This window comes from Salmo salar, chromosome 06 (assembly GCF_965601325.2).
Source record: "Salmo salar chromosome 06, fSalSal1, whole genome shotgun sequence".
Lineage (NCBI taxonomy): Eukaryota > Metazoa > Chordata > Actinopteri > Salmoniformes > Salmonidae > Salmo > Salmo salar.
In genome coordinates this window covers 15850543-15867691 of record NC_138296.1, presented here as the reverse complement: position 1 = coordinate 15867691, position 17149 = coordinate 15850543, and the positions used below count along the sequence as shown (strand labels likewise).

At 43.0% G+C, this 17149-nt stretch overlaps 1 protein-coding gene across 1 annotated transcript; it reads right to left on the bottom strand.

The window, feature by feature from the left end:
* Nucleotides 1-1073: 1073 nt before the first annotated feature.
* Nucleotides 1074-8602, bottom strand: LOC123743392 (proton channel OTOP2-like). Its single transcript, XM_045719817.2, has 6 exons — nucleotides 7989-8602; nucleotides 6899-7035; nucleotides 6715-6773; nucleotides 6363-6490; nucleotides 5196-6067; nucleotides 1074-4464 (listed from the first exon to the last, which is right to left on the bottom strand). The coding sequence occupies exons 1-6, from the start codon at nucleotides 8443-8445 to the stop codon at nucleotides 4294-4296; spliced, it is 1824 nt and encodes a 607-aa protein (XP_045575773.1). The 5' UTR covers nucleotides 8446-8602; the 3' UTR covers nucleotides 1074-4293.
* Between the last annotated feature and the right edge of the window lie 8547 nt (nucleotides 8603-17149).

Below are 17149 nucleotides of genomic sequence, written 5' to 3'. Positions count from 1 at the left end.
TTTTCACTTTCTATCTCTGAGAGAAAATGTCCCCAGATGTCAGAAAAGGTAATGAGTTTACCATTCATTTTATAAATCAATCTTTCATATGAAGCTGTTTCTGCCAAGGCCACATACCATTTACCATTTACATACCATTTGATGATGAATGAAACAGGAGTATTTCTGTCTGTAATAAAGCTTTTTGTGGGGAAAAACTCATTCTGATTGGTTGGGCTTGGCTCCCCAGTGGGTGCCCCTGCCCAGTCATGTGAAATCCATAGATTAGGGCCAAATTAATATATTTCAATTGACAGATTTCTTTATATGAACTGTAACTCAGTAAAATCGTCGAAATTGTTGCATTTTGCGTTCATATTTTTGTTTAGATCAAAACCAGATAAGAACTATTATTTTATCAGGTGACCTAAATCATACATTCGATAAGATTGACAGATAAAGTAATAAAAAAGCAACATTTAGAGAACCTCCAAAGAGGCTGAAGATTTTTATATCTTCAAATGATTTACACCTGGAGATTGTTATTCCCAACTATAAAAGACTATTCCTTTTTTTCCTCAAAGTAAGAAAAGCTATTCAATAATTGACTACATTTTTTTTCTCTCCAAAAAATGCACTCAACTATTTACTGGATTCAAAAATTCATGATACAGTGAATATCGGATCATTCACCGGTATCATGCATAATAACACCAATAGAAAATACACTTAGCGACAGAATTTGGAGAATGAACAGAGTATATCTTCTGGACCAGAAATGTATTAAATATGTAAATAAAAATCTAAACCTTTATCATTAGAAATATAGACATAGAGGATAGAGAATGTGGGATGCCTTGAAGGCGTACATTAGGGGAATGATCATCTCATACTCTGCAAAAGTTACATCTGATTTAGAAATTCAAATGAAACAAAAATAAATCAGTATCTTAGAAAGTCCTTTAAAAAAACCTTTACAAGGTAAAGAAGAAAAGACCATTCATTATCATTCCCCTAATGTACAGGAATACAATCTTTTACTTTTGAAGAGTGTAACGGCCGTCGTCAGAATTAGACCAAGGTGCAGCGGAGGATGTGTTCATCATTAGAATTTTAATGAAAAGAGAACACTTTACAAAAATAAACAAAAATGACAGCCAAACAGTCCTGTCAGGAAAAACTCTAAACAGAAACAATCACCCACAAAAACCTAAAGGAAAACCAGGCTACTTATGTGTGACTCCCAATCAGCAACAACGAACTACAGCTGTGCCTGATTGGGAGCCACACACGGCCCAAAACAAAGAAATACAAAAATATAGAAAAATGAACATAGAACGCCCACCCAATGTAACACCCTGGCCTAACCAAAATAAAGAACAAAAACCCCTCTCTATGGCCAGGGCGTTACAAAGAGAGCCAATAACTACAGGATAAACTCAAATAAAGCATGTTACTTAATGGTAAATAAACCTGGTAAATATGTCGCCGCTCTCACAAAATGAGTACACGCTAAACCAGTTATCATTTTAAAAGATAAAGATACAAATGTGGCAAATAGAAACAACAACACAATTCATTACAAATGTAAAAGCTTCTATGTAAATAAATCCAAATTAAACAAAAGTTAGACGGATCCTATAGCCTATAGACTCAACAACCCTGAAGCTGTTATCAGCAGACAAACAATAATCACTACAAACAGACATCACCCAAGAAGAAATATTAGATACTGTTCAAATATTTGTGTGAAGAAAAGCACCATAGACTTCTATTCAATATTTATGAACAAAGTAGCTCACTTATTTACCACAAATGACAACACATACATTACCGGTCAAAAGTTTTAGAACATCTACTCATTCAAGGGTTATTCTTTATTTTTACTATTTTCTACATTGTGGAATAATAGTTAAGACATCAAAACAATGAAATAACACATATGGAATCATGTAGTAACCAAAAAAGTGTTAAACAAATCAAAATATATTTTATATTCGAGATTCTTCAAATAGCCACCCTTTGCCTTGATGACAGCTTTGCACACTCTTGGCATTCTCTCAAACAGCTTCACCTGGAATGGAAAATCTGAAGAGTCCCCTGCTAATTAAAATCCCAGAAGTTTAATAAATTGTGATAATAAAATAATAACAAAGGTTATAATACCAATATTAAAAACTCAATGCCCCGTTTCCTAAAAATATTTTCAGAATACTTTAAAATCTCAAAAACATCTGGGAAAAACAGAAATAATGGCAATAGGAAAATAATAACTCATGACCTACAGCAATCCTTTAAGTAGACGTCAGGTTTTTACTTAGGATGCTTAATAAGTGACAACAAACAACAAATGTATAAAGATAACTTTATTCCATTACTCAACAATATGAAAGCTAATCTATTTAAATGGAACAATCTTCCCATAAATCTTACAGGTAGAATAAACCTCTTCAGAATGGCATGGCTCCCAAAGTTTTTGTATTTATTTTCAGTAATACCAATTACCGTGGCGAATAATAATAATACAAAAAGTATACTCGGTCATTACAGACTTTATGGGCAAATAAAATAAATAGAATAGAAAGGAAAGTTTGACATCTTCCTAAATTTGAGGGTGGTTTTAACCTTCCAGACTTGGAATTGTATCAACTCGCTATGCAAGGCTTTTACTTGCGACATATAGTTAAATACACTAAAGATGAACAATGGGTAAATATTGAAGATGCGCATTCATCCTCAGAATCTTTTTACATGTTTATGTTCAAAGGATAAAGCTAAGAACATGAACAACTTCATAGATACGAACAATATAACAATATGGAAGAAAATGTAACATATTCTACAAGAACCAACACCACTCCCTAAAAACACAACCTTATGGAACAATCCTTGGATAGCTTTTCAGAATTCACTGATAAATTGGTACACATGGAAAACTAAAGGCATTGAAACTGTAAATGACTTGATAACAGGAAATAAATGACATAATTTAAAAGTAAGTTTGTACTGACCAATGTAGATATTTTCAAATACATATACATATACATACTTAAAACAAAATTTCAATTTGAAATCATTTGGACATCAGAGCAACCTTATTTAAAACAAATTTGAGTCAGAAAATGATGTTCATATGATTGGAAAGATATACAAAACCTTGCAGAGAGCATATCCAACTGACTATCTCTTAGAAAAATATATAAGCTATTGGAACCAAGACTTAAAAATAATTGATGTTGACACAAGAAGGAGGGAAAGTTGGAGCATAGCTAACGAAATTACGCTTAATCCAGTATAAATTAACGTATAGATATTTTTGATACAAGAGACAGAATAAAAAAATTATTCAGCACAATGGCAGAGTCATGTCTGAAGTGTAACATTAATAATAACTCAATAATCCATGCTTTCTGGGAATGCTATAAAGTCCAAAAGTTATGGAGAGAGCTAGAAAATTGGCTGTCAGAAGCATTACAATGTAAACTTACTTTTAATCCCTCTGTCTGGACATTTCAAGACATGGCATATGGGAGGGTAGTGAGATACCTAATGGGCTGGATGATTCTCTTCTTATCATTCATCTTGAAAATATGTATACTAAAAACTTGGAAATCAACCCGCCATCACTAACACAATGGAAACATCTAATGATTTATTATTGAAATGTCTAAATAGCATGGGCTTCCGAGAAAAACAAATTGGTACAATTTAAGGCTAAGTGGCAAACAATAATGCAGGCACTAGGGATGGGCATGTGAGCATGCAGGTCTGGGCAGAGGAGATGTAGCTGTTGTTCTAGGGATGGGCATGTGAGCATGCAGGTCTGAGCAGAGGAGATGTAGCTGTTGTTCTAGGGATGGGCATGTGAGCATGCAGGTCTGGGCAGAGGAGATGTAGCTGTTGTTCTAGGGATGGGCATGTGAGCATGCAGGTCTGGACAGAGGAGATGTAGCTGTTGTTCTAGGGATGGGCATGTGAGCATGCAGGTCTGGGCAGATGAGATGACATTGTTGTTCTAGGGATGGGCATGTGAGCATGCAGGTCTGAGCAGAGGAGATGTAGCTGTTGTTCTAGGGATGGGCATGTGAGCATGCAGGTCTGAGCAGAGGAGATGTAGCTGTTGTTCTAGGGATGGGCATGTGAGCATGCAGGTCTGAGCAGAGGAGATGTAGCTGTTGTTTGTGTGCGTCTGTAAATGGTTGTTCATATGTATACGTTTGTATTTGTTGTGGGAATAAAATATATTTTATAATAATATTTAATAAAAAATATTATACAAAAAATTGTTCAGAATTGTTTCTGTAATTTTCCAGCTTAGGAGGTTAGGAAGACCTCAAAGAGGCTGGCGACTGAGTGCATACGGTAAAAGATTCCGAAGGGGAGTCCGATATTCACAACAGCCGCCCACATGGTGAACTCGTAGAACTCTGCTCCAATCGTGTTGTCAAACTGAGGGCGGGCGCCAAACGCCGGCATGATCCAGAGCTGTCATTGGAAACAGAGTCAAGATGTTCAGTCCAAACTTTCAACTTAAACATACTAGTTACGATCATACTCTACTATGATGTATTGTACTGCACAAATAACCAGTAACCCCGTTTGGCTCATGAGCAAGTTATGAAAACATATATTTTTTTTAACTTTAAATGATGATTTAGCAGATTCATCTTATTTTCGACGTACCTAGGGTGTTGAAGTTTTATCTAAAGTTTAATCTAAGTTTATCTATTTCTCCCCAATTTCTTGGTATCCAATTGGCATTTACAGTCTTGTCCCATCGCTGCAACTCCCATACGGACTCGGGAGAGGCGAAGGTTGAGATCATGTGCATCCTCCAAAACACAACCCAGCCAAGCCACACTGCCTCTTGACAAAACGCCCGCTTAACCCGGAAGCCAGCCGCACCAATGTGTCGGAGGAAACACCGTACACCTGGCGACCGTGTCAGCGTGCATTGCGCCCGGCCGCCACAGGAGTCGCTAGTGCGCGATGGGACAAGAACATCCCTGCCGGCCAAACCCAGACGACGCTGGCCCAATTGTGCGCCACCCCATGGGTCTCCTGGTCGCGGCCAGCTGCCACAGAACCTGGACACAAACCAGGATCTCTAGTGGCACAACTAGCACTGTGATGCAGTGACTTAGACCACTGCGCCACTCAGGAGGCCCTAGTTTATCCAAACTTAATAAAAACTAAAAACGCAGTAGGCTACTCACAAGGATGTTGCAGAGCAGCAGAAATGCACAGATCTCCTTCAGGGCTCTCCTCTTCCATGTCAGCCTATGGCGTTGAGGCAGGGGGGAGCCAGAAGGAGCAGAAGGAGCAACATGCATACTGTGAACTGTGAGGGCCGGGGACGACTTGGTCTCCATGAATGTCCCTGGGAGGTTGTGTATGTCTCTATGTGCTTGGGCTTGAAGGACGTATGGGTTTGTGAATACGGAGGCCTGGTGCATGTCTTCGTGGAAGGGCTCGCGATGCAGGCCCTCGATGATGAAGATGTTCTGCAGGCAGAGCTGGATCACAGTGAGCAGGGAGACAGCCAGGTTGAGAGCGTTGAGGTGGCCCTCGGCCCCCGTTGCCACCACAGCCACAATGGTGAAATAACAGATGGTGAACTGTCCGATTGAGGCGCCGATCAGCAAGCCTACATCCAGGCTCCGTGTGGGGTTCTTCCCCGACACGTGGTCCCTCTGATCCAGCCGGTAGATGCCGCAACCAGCCACGGTCGAGACGGACATGAGCGTCACAGCCACCGTGTTCATCACGTAGTGTATCATCAGCGCCGTGTCACGTTTCCCCGGGTCCCCCTTCTCCACGTCCACCTCGTAGATGACGAAGGTTCCCAGGCCCGCCCCCAGCATGACCAGCCCGACCGCAGGCCCCACCAGCACGTCCTTCAAGCGGAAATGGAGCGATCGGTGGTTGTGCTCATCTACCAGGCGGCCCACGTTCTTCCACATGACGTAGGCCATGGCCGAGGCAAACAGGCTGTACTCGATGTTGAAGGGGTACAGGTAGTAATAGGCTTTCTCTAAGATGGCACAGGCAGAGTGGCTGCAGTTACAGCTGCTGTATCCACCAGGGGCTGAAATAAAATGAAAGATGAACTTTATTGTTTGACTTGTGAGGTGATGTTTTGTTATGTTGGTTTGTTTGTTTTGTTCTTACAGTATTTCATGGTTGGGGGCAATTCTATTTCAATTCAGTAAATTCAGAAAGTAAACTGTACATTTCTATTTATTTTATTTTTGTGAACCTTAATTTAAACAAGGAATTCTCATTTCAGTTTACATACTGAATTGAAATGGAATTGACCCCAACCCTGGAGTATTTTATTTAGATTGGCTAGAGAGAAGATTTGACAACACAATATTCTCCACCTCTGATGTCATCGGAATGTGTGCTGTTGCCGTCCTCTGGTGGAACAACAGTCTGGTGTAGGGACTCCTCTGTTACTGCTGCCATCCACAACATCAGATTGGTAGACAGAGTCAACATCAGCCCACAGCTTCAAGAGGGAAACACAGGAGTTCAGAATAGAATACTTTCTATTTTTAAATACTATTTCATTATGTAAGAATAGAATAGAATATAACAGAATATAATAGAATAGACTTTATGCTTCCCAAGGGGAATGTTAAATGTCCAACCATCAATTTACATAATTAAATCAGTTATACATATATAATATATAATAAATTCAGTTATACAGTAGCAGTTAGTTACCCTCACCGAGTTATGTTCCGTTGTAGTTGTACACAGTCTTTAGCGTGGAGCCAGAGGAAGTATGTCTGAAAAAGATACAATGATCACCTATACTTGCATTTTTCCCACCAACCAAATCCCTCAGTGGTTTCCTTAATGTTATATCACCTATTGGAAGCTCCATTTGAGATGTCAGAACTTGTGTTCTTACCTGGACAAGTATGAATACAGCTTGTACGACAGGGAATGCTATCTTCACAGCAGAGTCACAGTGCAGGTAGCCTACGTAGTTAGCAATCTTAAACACGTCCATAATCAGACTGCATATGCCAAACAGCACTAGTCCACCTAGCGAAAAAAACACAATGAAATCCAATTAGAAATAATCACACTCATTCAATCACTCACACTTATTCAATAATCACACTCATTCAAGACAATGGGTGAATGTAAAATGTTGTCTAGGTATAGTAAATGATATCCTATTAGAATAGAACTCTTCCCCAATCCAAAGAGATTATTCATGTCCAGTGATTTTAACAGAAAGAAATATTATTAAATGGATACTCTGGCATGTTGGCAATGAGGCCCGTTATCTACTTCAATCAATCACATGTATTTATAAATCCCATTTTACATCAGCAGATGTCACAAAGTGCTGAACAGAAACCCAGTCTAAAACCCCAAACAGCAAGCAATGCAGATGCAGAAGCACGGTAGCTAGGAAAAACTCCCTAGAAAGGCAGGAACCTAGGAAGAAATCTGGAGTGGAACCAGGCTCTGAGGGCTGGCCAGTCCTCTTCTGGCTGTGCCGGGTGGAGATTATAACAGAACATGGCCATGAATGCTAGATTGTTCTTCAACATGTTCAAACGTTCATAGATGACCAGCAGGGTCAAATAATAATCGCAGTGGTTGTAGAGGGCGCAACAGGTCAGCTCCTCAGGAGTAAATGTCAGTTAGCTTTTCATAGCCGAACATTCAGAGTTCGAGACAGCAGGTGCAGTAGAGAGCGAGAGCGAGAGCGAGAGCGAGAGCGAGAGCGAGAGCGAGAGAGAGAGAGAGTTGAAAGCAGCATTCCAGGGCCAACTACTTCCCCAGAGTCAGATGAACTCTTGGATACCATGTCCAGTGATTTTAACAAAAAGAGAGATTATTAAAGTCCAGTGGTTTTAACAGAGAGAGATTATTAATGGCCAGTGATTTTCAGGGAAAAAACTAAAACTGTGAACTTTGGAAAAGTTTCTGGAATTTAGCAGCTGTAGACCCAGAAGATCAGAAAAGCATGTGTCTTCTCTTACCCCTGAGCCACACAGGCCCGGCATGGCTATCCTTGTAGAGCACAGCATGATCTTCCCTGGATGTGTAGATGGTGTAGTACAGCATCCAGGCAGTGGTGAGGATGACGAGGACGATGAGGAAGATCTGCAGATTGATGGCGTTGATCTTGACGTTGTTGAAGACACTGCCACTGACCAGAGCAATACCTAGGATCAGGACGTTGACCGTGATGATGCTAGAGAGTAGCCAGCTGCGGTTACGGCCCCTCTCCCTCACCATGCCCCTGCTGGTTGAGAGGACGTCGCTCCCCCTCCTCATACTGCCCGCCTGGACTCCCAAGTGGATGGAACACGGGGTGGAAGGGAGGGTGGGCGGGGGGGATATGTAGCCCTCCTCAGCTTCCATCTCAGCTTTAGCCGTCATCTTGCTGGATTGGCATGAAAAGAAGCCAAAGGTCAAGTGCATGATGTTTCTCATTCTGTAAAGGTCTAGTCCACAGTTTGTTTGTGATTTGTTACAATCCAAGCTCGCTCTGTTCAAAATGTCATATCCTATCCAAAGGGAGAAGATCTAATGAGTTCAGAAAGTATGTCTGTACTCATCAGAGTTGTGTGAACACCTAACCGTCCACTCAAAGGCTCTGCCTGTATAAGGAGGGCCCTCCTTCCCGTAACCCAGCTTCTAACCTCATTTCATCATCAATGTCAACCCCATCAGTGATATGACATTGTTTATCATCAGAAGCAGTGCACGCCCATCATGCTCCTGCTGTAACGATAGACCACGAGGGATACGAACGATAGACCACAATGGGGGGTAATTTACAATTACACATTAACACAGGAACCAGCATCACCCTTCCTGTCCTGGAGTGGTTTAACAGAGCTGGAATGTTGGCTTCATTATATGATGGGGCCATAAAGGCCACTAGGGACAATAGCTCATCTGTTCACCCCCTTTCTTTATGACTCTGAATGGCCCTGAGGTTGACAGGAAATCTAAGACAGACACCTTAGGCAAATCAGCTGACCACTTTGATTATCCCTATAAATTACATAACTTGTTTAGAGACGTCAGATCAAGTTTTTACGAGGCACGGCCACACCCGTTAAATGAATGCTCCTGAGTGGTGCAGTGGTCTAAGGCATTGCATCTCAGTGCAAGAGGTGTAACTACAGTCCCTGGTTTGAATCCAGGCTGTCACATCTGTCTGTGAATGGGAGTCCCATAGGGTGGCGCACAATTGGCCCAGTGTCGTCCAGGTTTGGCCGGGGTAGGCCGTCATTGTAAATAAGAATTGGTTCTTAACTGACTTGACTAGTTAAATAAAACAAATAAATAAAAAGTGAGCAGTTCAGTCATCTTCAGCCAATACAGCTAGCCTTCAACATGTTCTTACAGCCTACATATTCTTACCTCCTTGTTGATTGATATTCATTGAATTGTGTCCATTTTCTGTTTTAGAAAGATTTGCACACATGAAAAGATAGATGGTATCATCTTAAAAGGAATGAAGTGGTGAATAAAGAGCTCAGCCATGTGCTCCTTGTCAGTAACAACCACATCAACATTAAGGGACATGGGCAGCTGTGAGGAGGAGGGTTTATTCTCCAGGTCTTTAACCATTTTCCAGAACTTCTTGGGGTTAGACCCACAGAGAGAAAACTGCTCCTTAAAGTAACTAACTTTGGCCTTCCGGATAGCCTGACTGGACTTATTTCTAATTTGCCTGAACGAGAGCCAGTCATCCTGAGGATGTGTGTGCCAAGCGATTTGCCAAATGAGGTGGAGTAACTACCAGATCACGGTCGAACCAGGGGCTGAACCTGTTTTTAATTTTAATTTTCTTTATGGGCGCATATTTGTTAACGATACCACTGAAAATATCAAAAAAGAAGGTCCAAGCATCTTCTACAGAGGAGATCAAGCAGATTCTATACCAATTTACAGAGGCCAGGTCATGAAGGAAGACTTGCTCATTAAAGTTTTTTAGCAAGCGTCTATGACAAATCAGGACAGGTTGTTTCACTGAGCAGCCGTTGCAATTCTATCCAAGATGGCGTAGCAGTTCAGACATCCTTTACCCTCCTCTTGTCGTGTCCCGTGTATATATATATATATTTACATATTTTTCTTCGCATTATCTTTTTACATTTTTTCTTCTAAAACTCAACCTCAAAGCACTCTGCTGCAACCCGCCTCACCAATTTAAAAAAGAAAGTATTATTTACCTCAAATCCGAAATCCACAACAGAAGCTAGCCAGAGGTTAGCCATTTTCACTGGCTAACGTTGGAGTTCAGCTAGCCACGGTTAGCTGTCCTCAGCTATCCATTAGCTCGAAAAGCTATCGCCAGTTTTTGTACAGCGCGACTCAGACCAGAGCACACCGGACCTATTCTCTCTCCTTTCCCCGATTTCTACCGCAGGCTCTGGACATTTACACCTGGATCTTGCAGCTAACTAGCTGCTACCTGAGTGACTATTGGCAACATCGGTCCCGGAATTAACACACATTATTCCGGAGCTAGCCAGCTGAAGAGTTCCGTTAGCCACTCGGGGCTTTTCCTGAGCTAGCCAGCTGAAGTGTCTCCTGGGCTACAATCACCTATCCTGACCCGCTTTAATGCCGATGCGGAGCCCCATCGGGCCTTCACGACTGGACCACCGACGTTATCTGCCCGAGGGAGTTATCCAACTGGCCCCTCCGTCGCAACGTAACCTGATCGCCCATCTGCGGCCCACTAATCGTTAATCGTTAGCTGTCTTATCGGCTGCTATCTGAATAGGTCTATCGGACACTTTTCTTGGGCCACTATAACTAACTATTTTGCCAACTTGGACTGGTCCCCCCTTCCACACGGAACCCCACTAACCCACAGACGGAAACGCACGAGGTGGCTAAAAACAGACCTCCCTCCATCTTCCACCAGCTTGCTACCTATGGTCCGGCTAGCTGTCTGAATCTCACTGGACCCTTTGATCACTCGGCTAAGCATGCCTCTCCTCAATGTCAATATGCAATGTCCATTGCTGTTCTGGTTAGTGTTTATTGGCTTATTTCACTGTAGAGCCTCTAGCCCTGCTCATTATACCTTATCCAACCTCTCAGTTCCTCCACCCACACATGCTATGACATCTTCTGGTTTCAATGATGTTTCTAGAGACAATATCGCTCTCATCATCACTAAATGCCTAGGTTTACCTCCTCTGTATTTACATCCCACCATACCTTTGTCTGTACATTATACCTTGAAGCTATTTTATCGCCCCCAGAAACCTGCTCCTTTTTCTCTCTATTCTGGACGTCACAGACGACCAATTCTTATAGCTTTTAGCCGTACCCTCATACTCATTCTTCTCTGCTCCTCTGGGGATGTAGAGGTGAATCCAGGCCCTGCAGTGCCTGGCTCCACTCCTACTCCCCAGGCGCTCTCTTTTGATGACTTCTGTAACCATAATAGCCTTGGTTTCATGCATGTTAACATTAGAAGCCTCCTCCCTAAGTTTGTTTTATTCATTGCTTTAGCACACTCTGCCAACCCGGATGTCCTAGCTGTGTCTGAATCTTGGCTTAGGAAGTCCACCAAAAACTCTGAAATCTTCATCCCTAACTACAATGTTTTCAGACAAGATAGAACGACCAAAGGGGGCGGTGTTGCAATCTACTGCAGAGATAGCCTGCAGAGCTCTGTCCTGCTATCCAGGTCTGTACCCAAACAATTTGAACTTCTACTTTTAAAAATCCACCTCTCCAAAAACAAGTCTCTCACCGTCGCCACCTGCTATAGACCCCCCTCGGCCCCTAGCTGTGCTCTGGACACCATATGTGAACTGATTGCCCCCCATCTATCTTCAGAGCTCGTGCTACTAGGTGACCTAAACTGGGACATGCTTAACACCCCAGCCATCCTACAATCCAAGCTTGATGCCCTCAATCTCACACAAATTATTAATGAACCCACCAGGTACAACCCCAAAGCCGCAAACACTGGCACCCTCATAGATATCATCCTAACCAACGTGCCCTCTAAATACACCTCTGCTGTTTTCAACCAAGATCTCAGTGATCACTGCCTCATTGCCTGCACCCGTAATGGTTCAGCGGTCAAACGACCTCCACTCATCACTGTCAAACGCTCCCTGAAACATTTCAACGAGCAAGCCTTTCTAATCGACCTGGCCCTGGTATCCTGGAAGGATATTGACCTCATCCCGTCAGTAGCGGATGCCTGGTTATTTTTTTTAAATGCCTTCCTCACCATCTTAAATAAGCATGCCCCTTTCAAGAAATTTAGAACCAGGAACATATATAGCCCTTGGTTCTCCCCAGACCTGACTGCCCTTAACCAACGCAAAAATATCCTGTGGCGTTCTGCATTAGCATCGAACTGCCCCCGCGATATGCAACTTTTCAGAGAAGTTACAAACCAATACACACAGGCAGTTAGAAACGCCAAGGCTAGCTTTTTCAAACAGAAATTTGCTTCCTGCAACTCAAACTCTAAAAAGTTCTGGGACACTGTAAAGTCCATGGAGAATAAGAACACCTCCTCCCAACTGCCCACTGCACTGAGGATAGGAAACTCTGTCACCACCGATAAGCCCACTATAATTGAGAATTTCAATAAGCATTTTTCTACGGCTGGCCATGCTTTCCACCTAACTACCCCTACTGCATTCAACAGCACTGCACCCCCCACAGCTACTCACCCAAGCCTCCCCCATTTCTCCTTCTCCCAAATCCATTCAGCTGATGTTCTGAAAGAGCTGCAAAATCTGGACCCCTACAAATCAGCTGGGCTTGACAATCTGGACCCTTTCTTTCTAAAATTATCTGCCGAAATTATTGCAACCCCTATTACTAGCCTGTTCAACCTCTCTTTCGTGTCGTCTGAGATTCCCATAGATTGGAAAGCAGCTGCTGTCATCCCCCTCTTCAAAGGAGGTGACACTCTTGACCCAAATTGCTACAGACCTATATCCATCCTACCCTGCCTTTCTAAGGTCTTCGAAAGCCAAGTCAACAAACAGATTACCGACCATTTCGAATCCCACCGCACCCTCTCCGCTATGCAATCTGGTTTCAGAGCTGGTCATGGGTGCACCTCAGCCACGCTCAAGGTCCTAAACGACATCGTAACCGCCATCGATAAGAAACAATACTGTGCTGCCGTATTCATTGACCTGGCCAAAGCTTTTGACTCTGTTAATCACCACATCCTCATCGGCAGACTCAGTAGCCTTGGTTTCTCAAACGATTGCGTCGCCTGGTTCACCAACTACTTCCCTGATAGAGTTCAGTGTGTCAAATCGGAGGGCCTGCTGTCCGGACCTCTGGCAGTCTCTATGGGGGTACCACAGGGTTCAATTCTTGGGCCAACTCTTTTCTCTGTATACATCAATGATGTCGCTCTTGCTGCTGGTGAATCTCTGATCCACCTCTACACAGACGACACCATTCTGTATACTTCTGGCCCTTCTTTGGACACTGTGTTAACTCTTACATCTAGACGTTCCGCTAGCGGAACACCTGATCCAATATCCAATGACAGGCGTGGTGCGAATTACAAATTCCTCAAAAATACAAAAACTTCAATTTTTCAAACATATGACTATTTCACAGCATTTTAAAGACAAGACTCTCCTTTATCTAACCACACTGTCCGATTTCAAAAAGGCTTTACAGCGAAAGCAAAACATTAGATTATGTCAGCAGAGTACCAAGCCAGAAATAATCAGACACCCATTTTTCAAGCTAGCATATAATGTCACAAAAACCCAGAAGACAGCTAAATGCAGCACTAACCTTTGATGATCTTCATCAGATGACACACCTAGGACATTATGTTATACAATACATGCATGTTTTGTTCAATGAAGTTCATATTTATATCAAAAAACAGCTTTTTACATTAGCATGTGACGTTCAGAACTAGCATACCCCCCGCAAACTTCCGGAGGAATTTGCTAATATTTGACTAAATTACTCACGATAAACGTTCACAAAAAGCATAACAATTATTTTAAGAATTATAGATACAGAACTCCTCTATGCACTCGATATGTCCGATTTTAAAATAGCTTTTTGGTGAAAGCACATTTTGCAATATTCTAAGTACATAGCCCAGCCATCACGGGCTAGCTATTTAGACACCCGGCAAGTTTAGCACTCACCAATATCAGATTTACTATTATAAAAGTTTGATTACCTTTTGTTGTCTTCGTCAGAATGCACTCCCAGGACTGCCACTTCAGTAACAAATGTTGGTTTGGTCCAAAATAATCCATCGTTATATCCGAATAGCGGCGTTTTGTTCGTGCGTCCCAGACACTATCCGAAATGGTAAATAAGGGTCGTGCGCATGGCGCAATTCGTGACAAAAAAATGCTAAATATTCCATTACCGTACTTCGAAGCATGTCAACCGCTGTTTAAAATCAATTTTTATGCCATTTTTCTCGTAGAAAAGCGATAATATTCCGACCGGGAATCTCCTTTTCGGCAAACAGAGGAAAAAATCACAAAGACGGGGGCGGCCAGGTCACGCGCATAAGCCCAGAGTCCCTTGATCGGCCACTTGAGAAAGGCGATAATGTGTTTCAGCCTGGGGCTGGGATGACGACATTCAGGTTTTTCCCGGGCTCTGAGCGCCCATGGACGACGTAGGAAGTGTCACGTTAGAGCAGAGATCCTTTGTAAAAGATAGAGATGGCAAAGAAGTTCCAGAAATGGTCAGACAGGCCACTTCCTGTAAAGGAATCTCTCAGGTTTTGACCTGCCATTTGAGTTCTGTTATACTCACAGACACCATTCAAACAGTTTTAGAAACTTTAGGGTGTTTTCTATCCATATATAGTAAGTATATGCATATTCTAGTTACTGGGTAGGATTAGTAACCAGATTAAATCGGGTACGTTTTTTATCCAGCCGTGAAAATACTGCCCCCTAGCCATAAGAGGTTAACAACCCTCCAGACGAGCTTCAATGCCATAGAACTCTCCTTCCGTGGTCTCCAACTGCTCCTAAATACAAGTAAAACTAAATGCATGCTCTTCAACCGATCGCTGCCTGTACCTGCCCGCCTGTCCAGCATCACTTCTCTGGACGGTTCTGACTTAGAATTTGTGGACAACTACAAATACCTAGGTGTCTGGTTAGACTGTAAACTCTCCTTCCAGACTCACATCAATCATCTCCAATCCAAAGTTAAATCTAGAATTGGCTTCCTATTTCGCAACAAAGCATCCTTCACTCATGCTGCCAAACATACCCTCGTAAAACTGACCATCCTACCAATCCTCGACTTCGGCGATGTCATTCACAAAATAGCCTCCAATACCCTACTCAACAAGCTGGATGCAGTCTATCACAGTGCCATCCGTTTTGTCACCAAAGCCCCATATACTACCCACCACTGCGACCTGTATGCTCTCGTTGGCTGGCCTTCGCTTCATAATCGTCGCCAAACACATTGGCTCCAGGTCATCTACAAGACCCTACTAGGTAAAGTCCCCCCTTATCTCCGCTCACTGGTCACCATAGCAGCACCCACCTGTAGCACGCGCTCCAGCAGGTATATCTCTCTGGTCACCCCTAAAGCCAACTCCTCCTTTGGTCGTCTCTCCTTCCAGTTCTCTGCTGCCAATGACTGGAACGAACTACAAAAATCTCTGAAACTGGAAACACTTATCTCCCTCACTAGATTTAAGCACCAGCTGTCAGAGCAGCTCCCAGATCACTGCACCTGTACATAGCCCATCTATAATTTAGCCCAAACTACTACCTCTTCCCCTACTGTATTTATTTATTTTATTTATTATTTTGCTCCTTTGCACCATATTATTTATATTTTAACTTTGAACTTTCTTCAAATTATAAATCTACCATTCCAGTGTTTTACTTGCTGTACTTTATTTACTTTGCCACCATGGCCTTTTTGCCTTTACCTCCCTTATCCCACATCATTTGCTCACATTGTATATAGTCTTATTTTTGTCTACTGTATCATTGATTGTATGTTGTTTTACTCCATGTGTAACTCTGTGTTTTTGTATGTTGTCGAACTGCTTTGCTTTATCTTGGCCAGGTCGCAATTGTAAATGAGAACTTGTTCTCAACTTGCCTACCTGGTTAAATAAAGGTTAAATAAATAAATAAATAAACAAACACAGGCTGTAAAATAGTGATCACTAATGTCATTACACAAAACATCAGACTGATACCTATCAGGATTATTTGTGAGGATAACATCAAGGAGAGTAGCCTTTTCTGGGTGTTTGGAGTCATATCTTGTGGGATTGGTAATAATCTGAGAAAGATTTAGGGAGTCCCATTACTTTAGCACCTGGTCAGGTGGGTTAAGCATGTCCCAGTGTAGGTCACCTAGCAGGACAAATTCAGACTTAGTGTAAGGGGCCAGGAGAGAGCTTAGGGCATTTAGGGTACTGGCCGGTGCTGATAGTGGCCGATAACACCCAGCAACAGTGTAACACTTTGGGCTTCGTGGGTGTGGAGTCAGGCACAGGAAGCAGGAAAATGTTTGGGACAATATGTAATTTAATAAGTACTGAAAACCGAGGAAATATGTCCAAACACAACAGGGCGAAACAATAACCCCGAAGTCCAAAATACATGTACCACAAAACATACAAAGTGACGACACGTAACAAGTCTGCACACAGAACAGGTGGAGAGGCGGGCTTAAATAATGAAACAAATTACTAATGGGAAACAGGTGTAACTCATAAAGACATAACTAACAGAAAAACGAAAAAGGGATCAATGGCAGCTAGTAGGCCGGTGACGACGACCGCCGAGCGCCACCCGAACAGGGAGAGGAACCGCCCTCGGCAGTAGTCGTGACAGTACCCCCCCCCCCCCCCCCCCCCAGACGCGCGGCTCCTGCAGCGCGCCGACATCGGCCTCGAAGTCGACCCGGAGGACGAGGCGCAGGGCGATTCGGATGGAGGCGATGGAAATCAACTAACAATGATGGATCCAGTATGTCCCCCACCGGGACACAGCACCTCTCCTCCGGACCGTACCCCTCCCAGTCCACGAGGTACTGCAGGCCCCCCACCCAGCGTCTTGAGTCCAGAATGGAGCGTACTGTATATGCCAGGCCCCCCTCGATGTCCAGAGGAGGCGGAGGGACCTCCGGCACCTCACCGTCTTGTAGG

What these genes read in the sequence shown, in the direction of transcription:
- LOC123743392 (XM_045719817.2), bottom strand. Translation starts at nt 8,445, where the DNA reads ATGAGAAACATCATGCACTTGACCTTTGGCTTCTTTTCATGCCAATCC. An exon ending in ACATTCCGATGACATCAGAG is followed by an intron (nt 6,068 to 6,362) that starts GTGGAGAATATT and finishes ATTTTATTTCAG; the next exon opens with CCCCTGGTGGATACAGCAGC. An exon ending in TGCTGCTCTGCAACATCCTT is followed by an intron (nt 4,465 to 5,195) that starts GTGAGTAGCCTA and finishes TTCCAATGACAG; the next exon opens with CTCTGGATCATGCCGGCGTT.